The sequence below is a fragment of the Talpa occidentalis genome, unplaced genomic scaffold (assembly GCF_014898055.3).
Source record: "Talpa occidentalis isolate TD23 unplaced genomic scaffold, MPIMG_talOcc4v2.1, whole genome shotgun sequence".
Lineage (NCBI taxonomy): Eukaryota > Metazoa > Chordata > Mammalia > Eulipotyphla > Talpidae > Talpa > Talpa occidentalis.
Window position 1 is genome coordinate 79,093,424 of NW_026555331.1, and position 17,515 is coordinate 79,110,938.

A 17,515-nucleotide genomic window follows, 5' to 3' on the forward strand; every position below is an offset into this window, starting at 1 on the left:
CCTGTCTAGCCCACTGTTCCCCTTAGCTGTATATTTCGGTAAATCCACCTGCTTTGCTCCCCACTCTCTCTCTCTCTGATGAATCCTCTCACCACACCCCCACAACTTTGGTTCTTCTATGCAAAAATAAATCAGTAAATAAAATCTTTTTAAAAAGAAAAGCTCATTTATGTGGTACTGATTATGGCCTCCATAACTATTGAGAATGTGAAAATACCTTAGCTATCTAGGAGGCTATCTGTGTGTAGACAAGATGTTTTATATTTAGTGAGCTGTAGCAAAGCACCATTTAGTAGTATGCAAAGCTTATTGAGGCATATTTTAAAATGCATGTTTTTGTAAATATCTCAGTTAAGGGCCATTTGAAGCTGACCTCGTAAGGATGGAAAATGAGCCCTCCACCTTAAACTGTGTTAACATGTATAAAACATTGTGTCTGGTCTTCTGTGGCAAATTTCATTGACTATGGCTTTTTTTTTTTTTTTTTTTTTTAGAAAGCTGTTGACATGCTTTTGGACAATGAAGATAAAATTTCAGTGAGTGTCTTTTGTTTTTCCTATGTGTTCCCATATGACCATTATTGCCATGAAGAATAGAGATGATTATCAGACCATTTTGTAGCTGTGTTTATGCTCTTAACTCTGTTTAAAAATTTCTTTTTTCCCCAGATTAAAAAGGTAGTAGAAGAATTAGAAAACAGACCAGAGTTGCAACATGTGGTAAGTATGACATTTGCCATTTCGAGTAAATAATGTGACAAGTCACCTTTCAGTACTGCTGAGAGCATACTGGAGTGAACTTGAGGTTAAAACTCAGATTGGAAGTTTGACTCCAAAATATTCTGTAATTTATTTATTTATTTATTTATTTATTTATTTATTTATTTATTTTGTGGGACCCTCACCGGTGGCCGGGGAATGAACCGGCGCTGCAGAGGCTGCAGGCAGCCTCGCAGCCCAGTGCTCAACTGCTGCACCACCAGGGGAGGCCCTTCTGTAATTATTAAAATGTAGTATATGCTCTGAATTCAGGCTAGGGCTGAAATACAGATCAGGTACTTTAACACTGACTTACAGTGAAATTGTAATTTAAATAAAAAGTTATATTCATTTTTGTGTTATCAAACTGTGCCCTAGGAGTAAGCACCTTCCTCTTCTAGTTACCATTTAATATAATAATGTCAAAAATTATAGCAGTGCCCCAACATGTGCCCTGCACATAACAAGTTTTGCTGCCAAGGAAATACCACACACAACTATTCTATGCTCAAGAACACAAAATAGTCAAAGACCAGAGCCTCATTTTTTTGTCCCTCACCCTGACACTGGTGAATCTCACTTCTCTTGTACAGTTGTGCTGTTAAAGCCTATTATTCTAGACTATCTTTGGGGGGGCTACTTTAATTCTCTGCATTGTTCTCATAATGGGACTAAAGAAGTATGTCCTTTAAAAATTACACAAGAAAAGGCTTAAATGAAAATTAGAATTATAACAATAGGACTGTGGGTATATACAGGCATATGTGATGAGCACACTAGTGTCTTTGCCCACTTCTTTGTTCCCCAGGAGAAGGCTCTATGAATAGAGTATTTATTCAAAAGTCAGTTTTATACATTGAAGTTTTTGAGAACTCTGGAATAGGAATTTGATGTACTTTGATTTTTGCTTGAGTCATGCAGATGGCATTGCTATGTTGTTCATGATTGGAAATCTCAAGATTATCTACTTAAGGTGCCACTATGCCAGCCACCTAGGTATTTGTTGATAAAGCAATGATTCTAACCTACTTAAGCCATGAGATAGGACTATGCGCAGTAGGTGTCTGTGTGACTGTAATTAGTCCAGTGGTGAAACGGTGGCAGAGCACATGCTAAAACGGCTCATCTTCCCCGTCAAGCTCTGTAATGTCTATAAATTTGCCTGGGCAGACGTGACAGAGCCTTCCCCTCCTGTTAGTGCCTCTGGGAAACAGCTTACCCTTGACCCTGATGCCAGTGGACAGATAGGGGCCTTCATTAGACCACGTAGAGTTCTGTCTGACTGCTCTTACCCCCACTTCTCACCTTAAGGGGACAAGAACAGTTATATGAAGAGTGGCTTTTCAATGTGCATGTGACCCAGTTAAGCTTATTTAGTGATTATACACAGTGAATGTCAAATGTCAGCTGTCTTATAGCAGTCACAGCTTTGGGGCAGGCAAATACTCTGTGTTTCTTATGTATCAGTCCACTCAAGGTGTGAATGCATTTTCAGTCATTCTGTGATTAAGTCTCCCTGCCTCCAGGGGGCTGTGAGGTGTTTGTTTACATTTTACATTAATTGGACATCGAACATTGATCGCTAACTTCTGCATAATACATTGACAGACTTAATCTTGCCTCTGAGTAGAAAGTGAATTACTCACTTCCTTTGAGGTCCATTAACTTTTCCAGACAGCTTATGGTAATGAATCAGTTTTGAAAATTGCTGCAGAATACTGATGCCCTTTTGAATTTTTATTTTTTAATTTTGTTTCTGAAGTTGCCAGTCTAGGCAACATTTTATTGCAAACAGAGGTCTCATTTAGACTTAACAGGGAGGAGATGCAGAATTAGGACATTTTATTTAGTGCTCACTGCTTGAGTTTTTTAAGAACATAAATCTGTCCTATAACTATCCCCTTTTATATAAAAGATGGAAATTTTTATGATCTGAGAAGACCGCTAATCGTGCATTTCACAGAGGATGGTGACAAAATGAACAACTTACTATGATTAACTTACTATCTGTAGTGCTTGGAATAGGCCAGGCCTAGTTCAAATAATTTACAAATGGTGTAACTCATTCAATCCTCACAACACCCCAATAGGAGTTTTCAGTGGTAGAGCCAGGTCATTAGGGCCATGCTAGAGTGTGTGTCAGTCTCTCCTTGCTCCCCCAAAGGCATTCTCCTTTCCCCTTCTTCACCTAGAGAGTTTTTCCAACAACTGTATCTACCCTACCCTCTCCAAGAAAGCTGTCTAGGAAAAATAGCAATGTTGTACAGATATTACTTTTCTTATTTTAATATTTGTAATTTATTCCTTTGTTCCTTTTAGTACCTACATAAACTTTTCAAGAGAGACCATCATAAGGGTCAGCGCTATCATGAAAAACAGATCAGCCTCTATGCTGAATATGATCGTCCAAACTTGCTTCCATTTCTCCGAGACAGCACCCATTGCCCACTTGAAAAGGTAAGTCTCACATACCCCCACTCACATGCTTCAGGTGAAGAAGCTGTCATTGTCAGTCAGCTATTCGTCATTATAGTTTTCCTGCCTCTGTTCATCCATCCCTTTTTTAGGGGGTATGGTTGTTCTCAAAGACATAGATTTGGCCAGAACATTCTGCTGAGAAGTGGAGGTCCTGTTGGATTGGGGAGGACCCCAAACATTTCTGTGACATGTTTAGTTAAAATAAAGGTTTCATCTAGGGTCTAGACCTCAAATAACCAACAAGAAAAAACTACACCAGGAGTCTCAGTCAGTTATCAGGATCAGAGTGGGTGGGCCTTAGAGTCAGCCAGGAGGGAGACACAGGCTGTCCACGTCAGAGACACTTTCCCCAATAGGGACGCCGTTGGCTATCTTAGGCCCTGCCCTCTGTCTGCTTTAAATACCCACCTTATGTATTTCTCTATTTCCCTATCATGTATATCCCCTTGTAATTACAATAAGTATACCTACTAGTCTCCTTTTCCCACTAACCTATAAATTCTTCAGGGACAAGATGGATGTTGTCTTACTCAGTTCAGTAAACCCAATAGCCAGCACACTGTAGACACTTAATCAGTGTCTGTATCATGAGTGAGTGAATAAATGAGTAAATAAATAATAAGAGGTGCTAGTTAGAGCCGCAGGTGAACTTGTAAGTTTTGTGAGACTGCTATTTCAAAGTAAACTATCGATACAATACTTAAGTGTATATGTATTAGCAACCAGGTGATCTGAGGCCATCAATATTGAATGCAGTTCAACACTATCTGGAATGCAATTTAACATCTTGAAGTATCTCATAAAATTCATATGTTCAGATAATAAGTACTTTTTAGCCAGCTGTAAAAGAAAAGTCATGCATGACCCTTAAGATATATATATATATAAAGAAATTAATTGATAACTTGCAGTTTGTGGCACTCACGACTTTCATAGATGATTTTTTAGCCCATCATGATTAACTTTTAATTTTATTGAATTAACTTTGAACCAATTTCAGTTCAATGTATTTTCGAAATTTACAGTTAATGAAAAAATAACGTGCCTACATATAAACTTATGAAAAGCTTTAAATCTTTATATTTGGTCTCTAAGACATTTTTTAAGAATAAATTTGGAAATATTCTAAAAATCAGGTGTCTCTCTCCCTCTTCTCTCATTGTAGAATGTCATCTAAGATGTGATGAGGATCTTACTGTGTGAGTGCCCCCAGCATTTGTGTTTCAGTTTTGGAGGGAAGGTGACTTGTTTCTGGAGAGGGCCTGGCTGTATCCAGCTGATCCTCCCACAAGAGGAACATTAGAAAAAATATGGCGCTGTAGGTGCTTATATTACCTAGAACTCACTTAGAAAATTGGATAGATCTTCTAGAAGTTTTCCCTCTGATCCACTGAAAAAGACCAGTTGCATATAAAAGAACTCAACATAGGACCCCCTGGTGGCGCAGGCTGTTGTGTGCTGCACTGTGAAGCTGTCCGCAGCCTCTGCAGTGTGGATTCGTTCCCAACCGGCCAGCGAGAATCCCACATGGCAAGGCAGACCTCTCCTGTCTCACCTGCTGCTCCCCTCAGCAGTGTATTTCGTCAATCTGCCTGTTCTGTTCCTCACTCTGTCTCTGGTAAATCCTCTCATCCTCCCTCCCGTGCATCTGGCCTGTGCCCTGGTTCTTGTATAAATAAATAAATCTTAAAAAAAAAAAAAATAATAAGCATACTGAAAGCAATTTTGCTTTAAATAGTTTTTATAAAATATTCAAGTCAATGATCCACATTTTTAGAATTCTCTAAATGGACCTTCATAGTACAAGTTGTTGAGATTTCTTCCTAAGAGATTGTTTCTTCATCAGGATTCATTTGTAAAAAACATGACACTCTCCTTGTAGAAGCACCCAAAGCCATCTCAAAGGATATATTCTTGACTTTATTAATTCGTGAAAGATCTCTTCCTTTTTCCTTAGAAATAAGAGCTCTATATGCAGTTCATCATCATCTTAGAGACTAATTCCTTCTATTACTCATAACATGAAAAAGCTATTATATATATCAATTCATGAAAAGCAAGTAGATTTTCTCCCATTATATATGCCCCAAGCAGGTTCACAGTGAAGAGGTGATGAAATACAGGCTGAGCTGTATTGTCCAAAGAGAGACTCAAAAGATTTATTAATTTAAGCAAATTAAGCTCTTCTAGAATTTTAATGCTTTCCCCCCACCACACGCGCACACACACACATGCACCCAACAAAGAACTCTCCAGTTCAGAAGAGTTTATAGAGTATTTATTCAGAGGATGTAACCCACTGTTGTTAATAATTCACTTCTGGCAGAATATCAACTCTGCCTCATTCCAGGTTTTCCACCTTTGCAAGGATGGGGTTGTTGTTGAGAGAGGTGATTTAAAATGACAAATGGTTGAAGTCTTGAAGAATCCAGGTCAATCTTATTTAGAATGAAATAGATAAAAATCCCAATATCAATAGTATTTGGCCAAAAACTTTGTTTGCAAAGTTTTTACAGAGACCCTTATACCACATCGTAAGTTCTTTGGGGATGTAATTATCAAGGACCATCTTTTAGGGTTTAAAAGTGATTACAACTCCTAAATTCCCAAAATAGTCATAAGATTTTATGAAATTGTTATCGGAAGAAGATACTTTTTAGGAATTTATAGAGTCTACAGCAGGTTAAGAAGACAATTTTTTGTTGTGCTGTACTTTCATGTACTTTGTTTTTTATTTACAAAAGTGCAGGTAGTTGTGTAGAGTCATTTTATAAATGACAAGCTGAGTAGTCCAGATTTGAAGAAAGCAACCTGAAGTCTAGAGCTCATAAGCCAAACCTGGATCTCTTAACTTCAGATCCCTTATTTCCACTATGGTCAGGAATCATTTTTCAGGTTTAGAAAGCTAATTAAGATAATAATAGCTACAGTAATAGTACAATATTCTCCCCTATTGCGGTGCATATATTCAAAACTCCAAGGGGTGCCTGATGCCACAGATAGTACTGAGCCCTGTATATGTTTTTTTTTTTTCCTATGTGCTCATACCAGTGATATATAAATTAGGCACAGTAAGAGATTAAGAACAACAGTTAAGAATAAAATAAAGCAATCATAACAACATACTATAATAAAAGTTATGTGACTGTGATCTGTCTCTCAGAATATCTTACTGCTCATAATATTTTCAAACCAAGATTGACCACAGGTAACTGAAACCATGGAAAACAAAATCTTGCATAAGGGGTGCCTACTGTGAAGATATTCCTTAATATTTCAAGAGTCGTGACAGACTTTCATTTTTAAACTGTCAAACTATCCTTTGTTTTTCTTTTTTTTCCCCCCAATAACTTCTATGTGTAGGCATCAGGGATTAGTTTTCTTTCTTTTTTTAAATGTATTTTTTCTATATATTTTATACATCATTGTTCATTTTATACAGTGTTTGATTTCTCCTCTCTAGTGTAGGGGGGACTAGTTTTCATTTGCAAATCTGATTAGCTTACACCTAGAATAATTAAAAGCAGAGATTCAACTTTATAGCTTTGGCAAATTTTACCTTAATTTATGACCTTTCTGATACCTAATCGCATTCACAAGGTGGCAGTATTTGTAAATTTGGAGGAATAAAACTGAAACATGCAGAGCTCATAGATTTTCATTAAAGAAGAGAGGATTACATAAAAGATGACAGTCAAGATGAGGCACAAATCATTGTTTAATTTATAGTTGATAAGGCTTCTGTTACTCATCCCCAAATTTTTTACTAAATCAGGAAAAAAAATAAAATTTTTTTATGACTTTTTATTCAATTTCTGTCATTAAATTGTCTTTTCACTTTTATTTTTACTGTTCTTTCCATGTGTTTGGGGGAGTGACTAAGTTTTAGCTTCCCCACTCTTTCCTCTAGAGGGAGCACTATAGTCCCAGAACATTCAAGAATAAAATAAGGAAACATGTTTTTCTGCTTCTTTTGTATCAATGATGCAAGTCTATTACCAGAAACACTTTCTTCTTACCCTAAAATTTATAAATATTTGTAGTCTCTACTTTCTCATTTATGAGAAAAGAATAATTTAAGGTACTTTTAGAAACTATTCATAAAACATTTAAAAATCTGTTTAGTTCAAATTTCAACAACTCAGATTATCTTTGAGCTTGGTGTTATACATCTGTCTGCATTCCAGACCACTCAAACTTACCTTAACACTTTTATTCCTTCCTGCATTATCATTTTTCATAGTATCCTCAAAGAGCTTCTAATGTTACACTGTAGAATGTTCTATAATGATGGAAATGTTCAAGAGTCTAATTGTCTAACCAGGTAACCAATAGCCACATGTCACTGTTGAAAATTTGAAATGTGGCTAGTGTGACTAAAGTATTGAATTTTTCATTTATCTTAATAGCCACATCCGTGGCTGCTGTCTTATTAAGACAGCTCAGTGAGCCTTCAGACAACAAACTCTGTGATCTCATACAAGCCTGCTCTCCAGCATTCTGACATGCTGAAGAAAGGGGTGGGGGTGGTAACTTGTTAGAAACTTCTAAGTGGCACATTTAAAGTGTCAGTAAATTTGCAAGTACAAAGGTGATTTTTGATATCTTGTAGTGATAAACAAGCAGTGCATTCATCTTTATTCATACCCTCTTCTTTAATATTCTACCTCTCCAGTGGTGTTGCCATTTTCTCTGTATCTGTGAGTGACAATCCCACTGAACCCTAAACTGCCTTCTGTCCCTCTGCTGCTAGAACAAATCTGCTTTGTTGGTTTCCCAATAAATTTTTGTTGAAATAGCGCCAGGTCCTCTGAATTTGTATTTTTGTTCTTACCATTTCACTTTTCATCTCTGTATTCTGTCACTGCAGAAGAGTTAAAGAGTCAGTAAAAATAGTTCCATTGTCTTTGATGATGAATTATGGGCATAAAGCATAGGGAGAGATAAACCCTTTTTTAATCAGAATGAAGGAGGGTTTTCTAAGGATTAGCTAAGATTAGGTTCAACTATGAGTGATCAAAATCCCAACATAAAGTGGCTTAAGAAAAGTAGCAGTTTAGTTCTCTGTCAAATGCAAGTCCCAGTGGAGTGACCCTGCTGGTGGTGACCTCCCATGGGGTCAGAAACTCGGCTCTTCTCTCTGGACACTTCACCTGGGGTCCTTGTCCTCGTGATGTAAGAAGGAATTATCCAGGGTTCCAGAAGCAGATTGCATGAAAGAATTGAAAACAAGAACAGGTTCACTCACACGTAACTGCTTCTTAGAGAACAGCCTGGAAGTTGCCATTCCTTTCATCTCTGTGGGGTAGGTTGTCACATCGCTCTCCTACCACCGAGGAGGCTTGGAGACTATTTTTTTTTTTTTAATTCTGAGCAGTTACACACCCACCTAAAATCATATTAGAAGAAAAAATCATATGTAGAAGAAATAGGAAAAAGATGGGGGGTGAGTGCAACTCTGACTCTACCACATGAGTTTTGAAAGTAATCTTACGTGTTTTGAAAGGAATTACGGGTTTTCTCCTCATTGTGACCTTCAGGTCTTCTCACTTCCTCATTTAAATGGTTTGTGTATACTTTAAAACACCATCCTGATCTCATTGCAATTTTAAGTAAGATTTTTTTTTCCCCTTTTTGTGTTTTGTTGCTGCCTTGATCTCTATGATCAGCCTTTTTTTTTCCCTTTTAGCTCTTAATCTACAACCAGAGACACATTTAAATCTTCCACACACAATCTTTATTTAAGTCAAATATCTATTTCCTGGTATTATTTCCGAGATCTCCATTAAATGAAAAAAATAAATGAACTTGTATTTGTTCTTTTTATCCTATCAGTCCTTGTTTTTAAATGCTACTCTGACCATGCAACCCAATAATCATTTTCCTGGAGCCTTTTGCTGCCTGCTTGTTTATTTGAAAGCTATTTCTTGCACACCTACTGTAAGGCATTATTGTGCTAAGCATGTGGATTGGGGTGGGCATGACCCATCCAATAGGAATTAGACCCTGAGGGAGCAGCCATCACATAGTGGTTAAGTGTTGTAAAGGACTGCATGGTCATGAGAGTTATCTCCAAGGATTGTTTGTCTGAAGTACTTGAGGGGTAGAGAGTAAGGCGTGAAGACAACATTTCAGACTGAGGGCCCACAGTAGAGTATGAGACATGTGAAGCTGCCCAGAAAGGCAAGGCTAAATAGCTGAAGCCTTGCAGGCCACAGGAAGGAATCTCAGATTTAAATGAAGTCCAGTTACATAGGGGGGTAAGAGATCAGATTCTTCTTGAACACTCTTGCTTATCATACTACACCCAGCTCAGATGCCATCTTTTCCATGAAGCTTTGTATAAAAGGGCCACACCAGAGCTCAGCATCCCTTATCTCTGCACCTGTTCCTGATTCATGTTCCCCTGGTCATGGAATTTTATTGTCACCTTCCTTAGCCTATGCCCCCTCAGACACACTTAGGCGGCCTTCCTTCCTATGGAGTTACCTCCTTCTGGCTGTCCCCCTTACGTGTCATCATCATCATCAATATTCTTACCACGCTCATCTTTGCACCTCTGTCCAATCAGACCCTCCAGTGCCCAGCCTATAGTAAATGTGTGTCAGCTGATACAGATTATTGAATAAAAACACAGTTTCTTGGGCCTCCCCGGTGGCGCAGCGGTTGAGCGCTGGGTTGCGAAGCTGCCTGCAGCCTCTGCAGAGCAGGTTCAATCCCCGGCTGCTCCCCGGCCACCAGAGGAGGGTCCCACATGGCGCGCAGACCTCTCCTGCCGCCCGCTGCTCCCCTCAGCAGTGTACTTCGGTCCTTCTGCCTGCTCTGCTCCCCGCTCTGGCTCTGGTGAATTCTCTCACCCTCCCACGCTTCTGACTGTACCCAGTGCATGTATAAACAAAACAAAAACAAACAAACAAATAAATAAATAAAATAAAACATGCCTCTATTAAAAAAAATTTAAAAAAAAAGTTAAAAAAAAAAAAACACAGTTTCTTGTCTTTCTTATACACAAGGAAATGCTGTCATCTAAGATGTCCTCATTTCTTTACTCGATTTCCTCCTTGATTGTCGAAGGTATTTCTTCCCTCTCACTTTTCATAGCTTCTTGAGCAGAGTTCTCTTTTAAACCCTATGAGCTGCCACTAGCAGTATTCCTAGCGTTTATTTATGCATGCAGGCAATAAATGTTTACTGAGCTGTGGATATTCCACACTGGGAATATGCAGCAGTGAACAGCAGTCTTTTCATGGAACTTAGTACATTCCAGCAGAGGGAAACAGAGCTTAAACCAGCGACTGTGGATTAGCTGGGAAGCAGTGCTGTGAAGAGGTAGCATGGCAGAAAGAGAGAAGGCTTGGTGGGAGAGGTCTTTTCTCTCAGCATCTAGCTTTCTGCCCTTATTTATGGAATGTTTTGTGTTGCCTCGAATATATTAATAGTTAAATTGTGTAGGATGTGGCACCTCTCTGAGAGCTGAAGAGCCAAACCTAGAGATTTATATTTTAGTTGCTGCTTTTGTTTTGTTTTTAAAAGGGAGGTAAATGGGGAAATTCTTTCAAATTTGTATGTTTAAGTGATTCTGTTAATATTGATTCTAGTTTTGTAACCCATAGTAACATTTTTACCCTGCTTTATTTGAAGGCTCTTGAGATCTGTCAGCAGAGAAACTTTGTAGAAGAGACAGTTTATCTTTTGAGTAAGTGGCTTTTATTCATTTTGTTCTCTGTCAACTAAGAAAAGGAGTGACAATGTGATGTGAGCTGTCTAAGAATGAACGTAAGTTTAAACTGAAGTAACACAGAGGCAAGAGCCTATTTTATATATGAATTTAACACATGGAAAGGAGACTTCACAGCTCACCAGACAAGGAAGAATTGTTTAGTAAACGCTGTTGAAAAAACAGATTGGTATTGTGGTATAAACAATAAAATTGTATCTCTTCATATTCCTCACGTCATGAAATAAATTGTAGACAAGTTGATAAGTTGTTCATTTTTATTTAAAAAAATCAGCTTATGTTATCATCATCTTGGTAGAAAATACTGTTCATTTCCAAAAATTATACCCTAACTAACTAGAGGAAATACAATTAAATATCAAACTTTTGGCAGAGAGGAGAATTTTTTTTTTTTTATTATAATCTAATTCTCTGTTGTCCTTCATCTTTGGGCTGCCTCCATCTATCTCACGAGACACAGAACTTATTATTAGGTTTCTGAAAATTTCCTAGGGAAGGTCTAGGCAGACATTTGTAGCATAAATAATAGAGTTCATATTAGGTGTTTCTCGAACACCCTTCTGGGCCCTGCTCTGGTAAAGTATAGTCTTTCTACTTTAAATCTTTCCCTTATATCGCACGTAGCCTCACTGGTACCTTGGGATGCCATCATGAAAAATAATCTAAATCTTCTGCCCGTGCATACACATATGCAGTTTCAAGGGTCCAAGCACCAATCGTAGGACCGCCCGTCAGTTATAGGGTCTACCTTCCTTAGGAGAAAACATTTCAGGGACTGTTTTATTACTCGAGTAAGTTCTTGGCACTCTAATCACAACTTCAAGTAGCTCTTCAATTTGCTTCTTCCAGAGTCCTTTCTAAGAATTTTATAGTAGTTAAGTTTTTATCATAATGTCCTATTATCTGAGAAGCACTGGAGAAATTATAAAGGAAAACATTCGCCCTTTTTAAGTCATAAAAACTTTAAAATACTATATACATTTTAAAAAATAACCTTTTTAAAAGTATAGGCTATGGAAATTATCTTTGTAGAAAAAAACAAAATGCTGTAGAAAGTATAATAAATAGGATATCATTTTATTCACAGGGCATTGTCATCAGTTGATAATGACTCCCTAAGTGAGAAGGGTTTAAGCCCATTTATCAATAGTTTCTGCTGCAGGCCAGGGCCCAGGGATAAGGATAACAGTCCACAGCTGAGCAGTTACTGTCACTCCCTCCACTGAGTAAAACTTTATACATGTATATATTAAAAACTCATGAAAATTGTTGACAAAGCCATAAAAATACCAGTAGATCAAAAAGCCAAGTGTAAAGGTAATTAACCAAGTAGAAGCAGAAGTGGTAAATATTTTCATTTCATAAAGGTTGTTAAACAGATATCCCCTCAACTTGGAAGAGGAAGAAAAGAGTTTACAGTTAGTGGAGTTTACAGTTGGCACAAACTCTATCAGCTCAATCAATAGACAAAAGTACCTAAAGAGACAGAATGACTCCAGGACCTATCTAAGTGAGCATGAAAGTATCAAAAGAAACATCAGAAAGAAGTCAGACTCTCACAGATCTGTGTTCAGGTTCCAAATCAGCCTCTCAGATGCTATGTCATCTGGCTAATAATTAACACTTCAATTTCCCCTTTTGCAAAAGAGAAATATTAGTAGAACATACCTCATAGAAATCCTGTGATGATTAAATGATATAATCCTTATGAAGCACTTAAATGAGTACTCAGCACAAAGCAAACACCCAGTAAATACGAGATATGTATTATGCCATCTTATGGATAGTAAATGTTAATGTCACATGTCTTATTAATGTATCTTAAATTAAATATTTTTCACATCTTTGCTAGGCCGAATGGGTAATAGCCGAAGTGCCCTGAAGATGATCATGGAGGAATTACATGATGTTGATAAAGCAATTGAATTTGCCAAGGAGCAAGATGATGGAGAACTCTGGGAAGATCTGATTTTATATTCTATCGACAAACCACGTAAGCAGAAAATCTATCTATAATGTTAACTTTTTTCTTTCACATGTAGAGTTAAGAATTACTTCAAGCCATATTGGGTTCAAAATAGAAAGTGCCTGTAATAATAATGGGCCAGGAATATTGTAATGATTGCTATTACTCCTCCTGTGCGGAGAAGCCCGGACCTTCATGACTTTGCTTTATCAAATGAATATGATAAAGGACAAGTGGTTAACCTGATAATATTAACTATGTCCCCATGATACATAAGCATAGTTCAATTGCTGCAATCAGATTGGATAAATGTAATCTGCCATGGTTTTGTTTTATTTTTTTCAATTTGTATAATGGGACATTTATTTTGAAGTATCCTATAGCCCTTGTCAGTCTCTCTTTTTGGAAACACTTAACTGTCACTGGATATTGACCACACCTGAGGGTTTGCTGTTGTATTATTTATCTCTCTTTCCTGCTCCACTCTATGCAGCACCGGGAGTGTGTATTTGTTGGCCTTCCACTTGACCATTTGCATTGGGTTTCCCATTTTGGAAAGAAGCAAAAGATAGTCCCCTAACTAAACCCAAATCCTCTTTTGTAGATATAGAAATGATTCAGCAACTAGTTGTTTAAAATCACTAATCAAATAGTCAAAAGCAATGGTTTAAAAATTTCCTTTCTTTCATTTTGGGGGGGAAAGGTTTATCTATTTCAAAATTTTCAAGTTCTAGAAATTGCTGTTGTGATTGTCTTTTTAATCAGAAATACAAGTAGATAATGTTGCTGAAGCCATTTTCATACTAAGGCAATTACACAAATATCTTTGAAAATCTTTGCATGCTGAAATAGTATTTTAAGAATCTTAAAGGAGTCAAAGTGGATAAAGTGGATGTAATGGAACACATCATGAACTTGGATCTGTCATGGGTTTGAATTTGGACTTAGGTGACCCTGAATGTATTCACCACTCCATTTCCCTTTTCCATAAAATGGAGACAAATAGCAGAACAATGGGGAAAGTGTGTTTGTTTTGTTTTGTTTTGAATTTTTGCATAGAATAACTGAGTATAGGCCAGAGGTGGGGGAACAGGGAGAGAGGATTTATCAGAGACAGAGTGGGGAGCAGAACAGGCAAATATACTGCGGAATAGAGCAACAGGCAAAACAGGAGAGGTCTGCTGTGCCACTGGGTTATCTCCGTGGCCGGGATCGAACTCTGGCCACAGTGGTGATAGTGCTGAGACTTAACCCCTAGGCCACCAGGGAGGCCCCTGGTACACTCCTTTAAAATAGCCAACTGTATTCTTTTTTATGTCATGAGGAATGTAAGGTTAGATTTTTTTTTTTAAGGTAGAAATTTAAATGGTTTTAACATCTGAAAGGAAGTGATTTTTTTAAACTTACTTTTGGCCTACGACTGCATTATATACGTTGCTTATATGGTGCTTTTTGTGGTATTTTTCAGCATTCATTACTGGCTTGTTAAACAACATTGGCACGCATGTTGACCCAATTCTACTTATTCACCGTATTAAAGAAGGAATGGAGATTCCCAATTTGAGAGATTCCCTGGTTAAAATTCTGCAAGACTACAATTTACAAGTAAGTATCCTTTCTTGGACAGACAAACACTGAGTAATTTGGCTGGCTACTAGGTAAATATTTCAAAGGATTTATTTTAGGTATCAAAGAATTCAGTTTGATAGTTACATTTTATTTAGGATCAACTATTTGGAAAATTGTTCCAATAGAGATATTAGAAATAGCACCCTTTAAGGAACTCATCCAATTTTTTGACCATCTCTAACTTTTGTCTTCTTGATGAACAGATTTTCTCACATTGTTGTGGTAAATATAGCATGGTGTTGAGGAACATGTGGGAGTAGTTCAGTCGCTGTCAGATCTGACCATAAAAGACATTTTAAGTAGAAAGAACATTGGGGGAATAAAAATTTGGTTTTTGAATAGTTTGTCGATTTCCTTCAAGCTACTCAGTAACCCAGTGGCTGAAATACATTTAAATACAGGATCTTATTTAACCTTTTGTGTTTTTTCTAGACTAATACAACTTTATTACCTATAGTAATTCAGAATTTATGATAAGAGTGATGAAGTGCGTATTTTCATATAAATAATTAATATGCTAATACAAAGTATTCTTATCTAAAATGACTAACAATTGTTATTTTCAGAATGCCGGTGATTTCAGTAGAACTGGAAATTATTTAAAGCACATTTCTTTAAAAATTCAGACTGTTCTTTTACTACTTCATTTGAAAAATAAATGCTCATATATAGATGAAATTGCTTTCCTGGAAACAAAGATGTTGCAGATAGAGCCAAAAGACAAGATGATGGGCAGAGAAATGGTTTCAGCTTCAGTAAGGAAAAGAGCATCAAGAGATGGCTTAGGCGATATAGTCACCATGAAGGGTGTAGAGTGGTGGCTCTGCTAAGAGACAGGGTGAAAGGAGAAGAAATGGAGAAAGATTGATGGCATCAAGAAGAGTTGTAAAAACATAAAGGAATGACAGAGCTGCATGAGTTTGTGACCAGGGTATGGGAAATTGTTACATTGAACTTTCATTTTTTTTTAAGAGATTTATTTATTTTTTATACCAGCACTGGATACAGTCAGTAGCGCAGGAGGGTGAGAGAATTCACCAGAGTCAGAGTGGGGAGCAGAACAAGCAGAAGGACCAAAGTACACTGCTGAGTGGCGCAGCGGGCTGGGCAGGAGAGTTCTGCGTGCCATGTGGGACCCTCACAGGCAGCCGGGGATCGAACCGGAGCTGTAGAGGCTGTGGGCAACTTCGCAGCCCAGTGCTCAACCGCTGCACCACCGGGGAGGCCCTACCTTGAAATTTCCAAAGGTGTCATCATTGTGGATATCTTTAAAAAGTAGGTGAAGGTAAAGGTCCCTGGAGTGGAATTAATTGAGAAACTGTGAGACAATAATGAATCATCCAAGTAGGCATTGAGGAATGTGGGTTGGTGGGAGCCTTTCAGCCAGGCTCCAGCATTCTCCATGAACTGGGGCTAAGCCTGTCAGTCTTCCTGAAGGCTGGGATGTCAGAAAACAAGGAATCTTCATTCAGGGGGCTTGTGAGAAATCAGTCATAATAGAAAAAATGGGTATTTGATTAAGAAAAGAAGTAGCGGAGCTAATCTACAAAAAACTTCAAGACATAGAGCTGTTTATTTGCAGTGGAATTTGGAGGTTTGCAAAGGACTTGGGGAAAGAATATGGGAAGGATGATGAGAAAGGCCAGGAAGAAGAGTAATGTGGGCAGAAAAGTGACCTGGACAGGAAATAATTCGTTAATTCTAAGGTTAGGAATTGGCTTTGGTGAAAGAGGTTTCAAAGTCAGACCTTATAAAGTTCTAGGTGAGAGTGGGCTTGATAATTATCCATATTTTATTTAGCATCCGTAGGTTTGCCAAGGCATTCCAAGTTTCAAACCTAATGTGTTGAGAAGGCACTTGGGTGTTTCAGAACATCTCTACCAAAAAGAGGTGATGAATAATTACATTTCTGTCTTCTAGCTCAATAGCACATCAAGTTTCACCTCTAGGTTGCAAAATGTGCCTTACTTTTCCCTTAGCCTTCATAATGCCTGCAAAACCACCTAATAAGTTCCTCTTACTAGGCTCTTCCTCTAGAGAACCAAGCTCATCAACATCCCTGAAAGATCACTACCTATTTTTTTTTTAATTGAGGTAAGTATTGGTTTATCACACTGTATGTGATTCAGAGGCGTAAGACCACACCTCAAATGCGTGGTTCCACACCACGCCCTCCACCAAGGCACCCATAGTTCCCACCACAGTCCATTGTGCCCTCTCCCCACTGTGTATTCCTCCCTCCCTTTTTTGTAGCAATCCACAGTTAGTTTTCTAGGGTTTGTTATTTGCTTTGATGTTGTCTCACCCTTTGTTTTGTTTCTCTATATTCCACGGATAAGTAAAACCATCCAGTATTTATACTAATTTCCATATCCATCCATGTTGTTGCAATAGTGAGAGTTCACCCTTTTTTATTACTGAGTCGTGTTCCATTCTGTATATATACCACATTTTTATTCATTTTTTATGAATGAATATGCATGGTTCTGAGTCAACTGGGAATGAAAATAGTATTATTAGGTGCAAAATGAATTCCATGTAAAAACTACCCACTAAGACAGTTGCTAAGTCAATTTTTTTATCCTCTTATTATGTTTTAGAATATACTAAGAACTTTTTCTTAGGATATGTAAGTATGCAGTTAGTGATATGTAAAAGAGCCAAGGAGTTATTTAGCCAGTGGGTTCAAAGAACAATGGCTACCTAGAAATCAAGGAGTAAATCAATCCAATCAAGGAGTACCTTCTGAGATGGTGTGGGTGGGATCCTCAAGGACAGTGATAGAGCTTGTGGGAACTGCCACCCTCAGTCTCCACTGGAGAGAAAAAATGCTCTGCTGGGGACAATTGTTCAAAGAGTTCAAGGGGTACTTCTGACTTATATATGAAAAAAAGAGCTCAGAACTTTTTTCCCTCTGGAAAAAGTGACTCTTTTTATTGGTGATGA

General features: G+C 37.8%; 1 protein-coding gene across 1 annotated transcript in view; it reads left to right on the forward strand.

Annotated features, from left to right (window-relative positions):
* VPS41 (VPS41 subunit of HOPS complex) overlaps positions 1-17,515 on the forward strand; it is a 183,990-nt gene that overhangs the window by 148,069 nt on the left and 18,406 nt on the right. The window contains exons 20-25 of the mRNA XM_037507289.2: positions 495-536; positions 669-719; positions 3,078-3,215; positions 10,878-10,932; positions 12,827-12,967; positions 14,409-14,545. Of these exons, the coding sequence (XP_037363186.1) occupies positions 495-536; positions 669-719; positions 3,078-3,215; positions 10,878-10,932; positions 12,827-12,967; positions 14,409-14,545 (564 nt within the window). The remainder of the gene's footprint in view (positions 1-494; positions 537-668; positions 720-3,077; positions 3,216-10,877; positions 10,933-12,826; positions 12,968-14,408; positions 14,546-17,515) is intronic.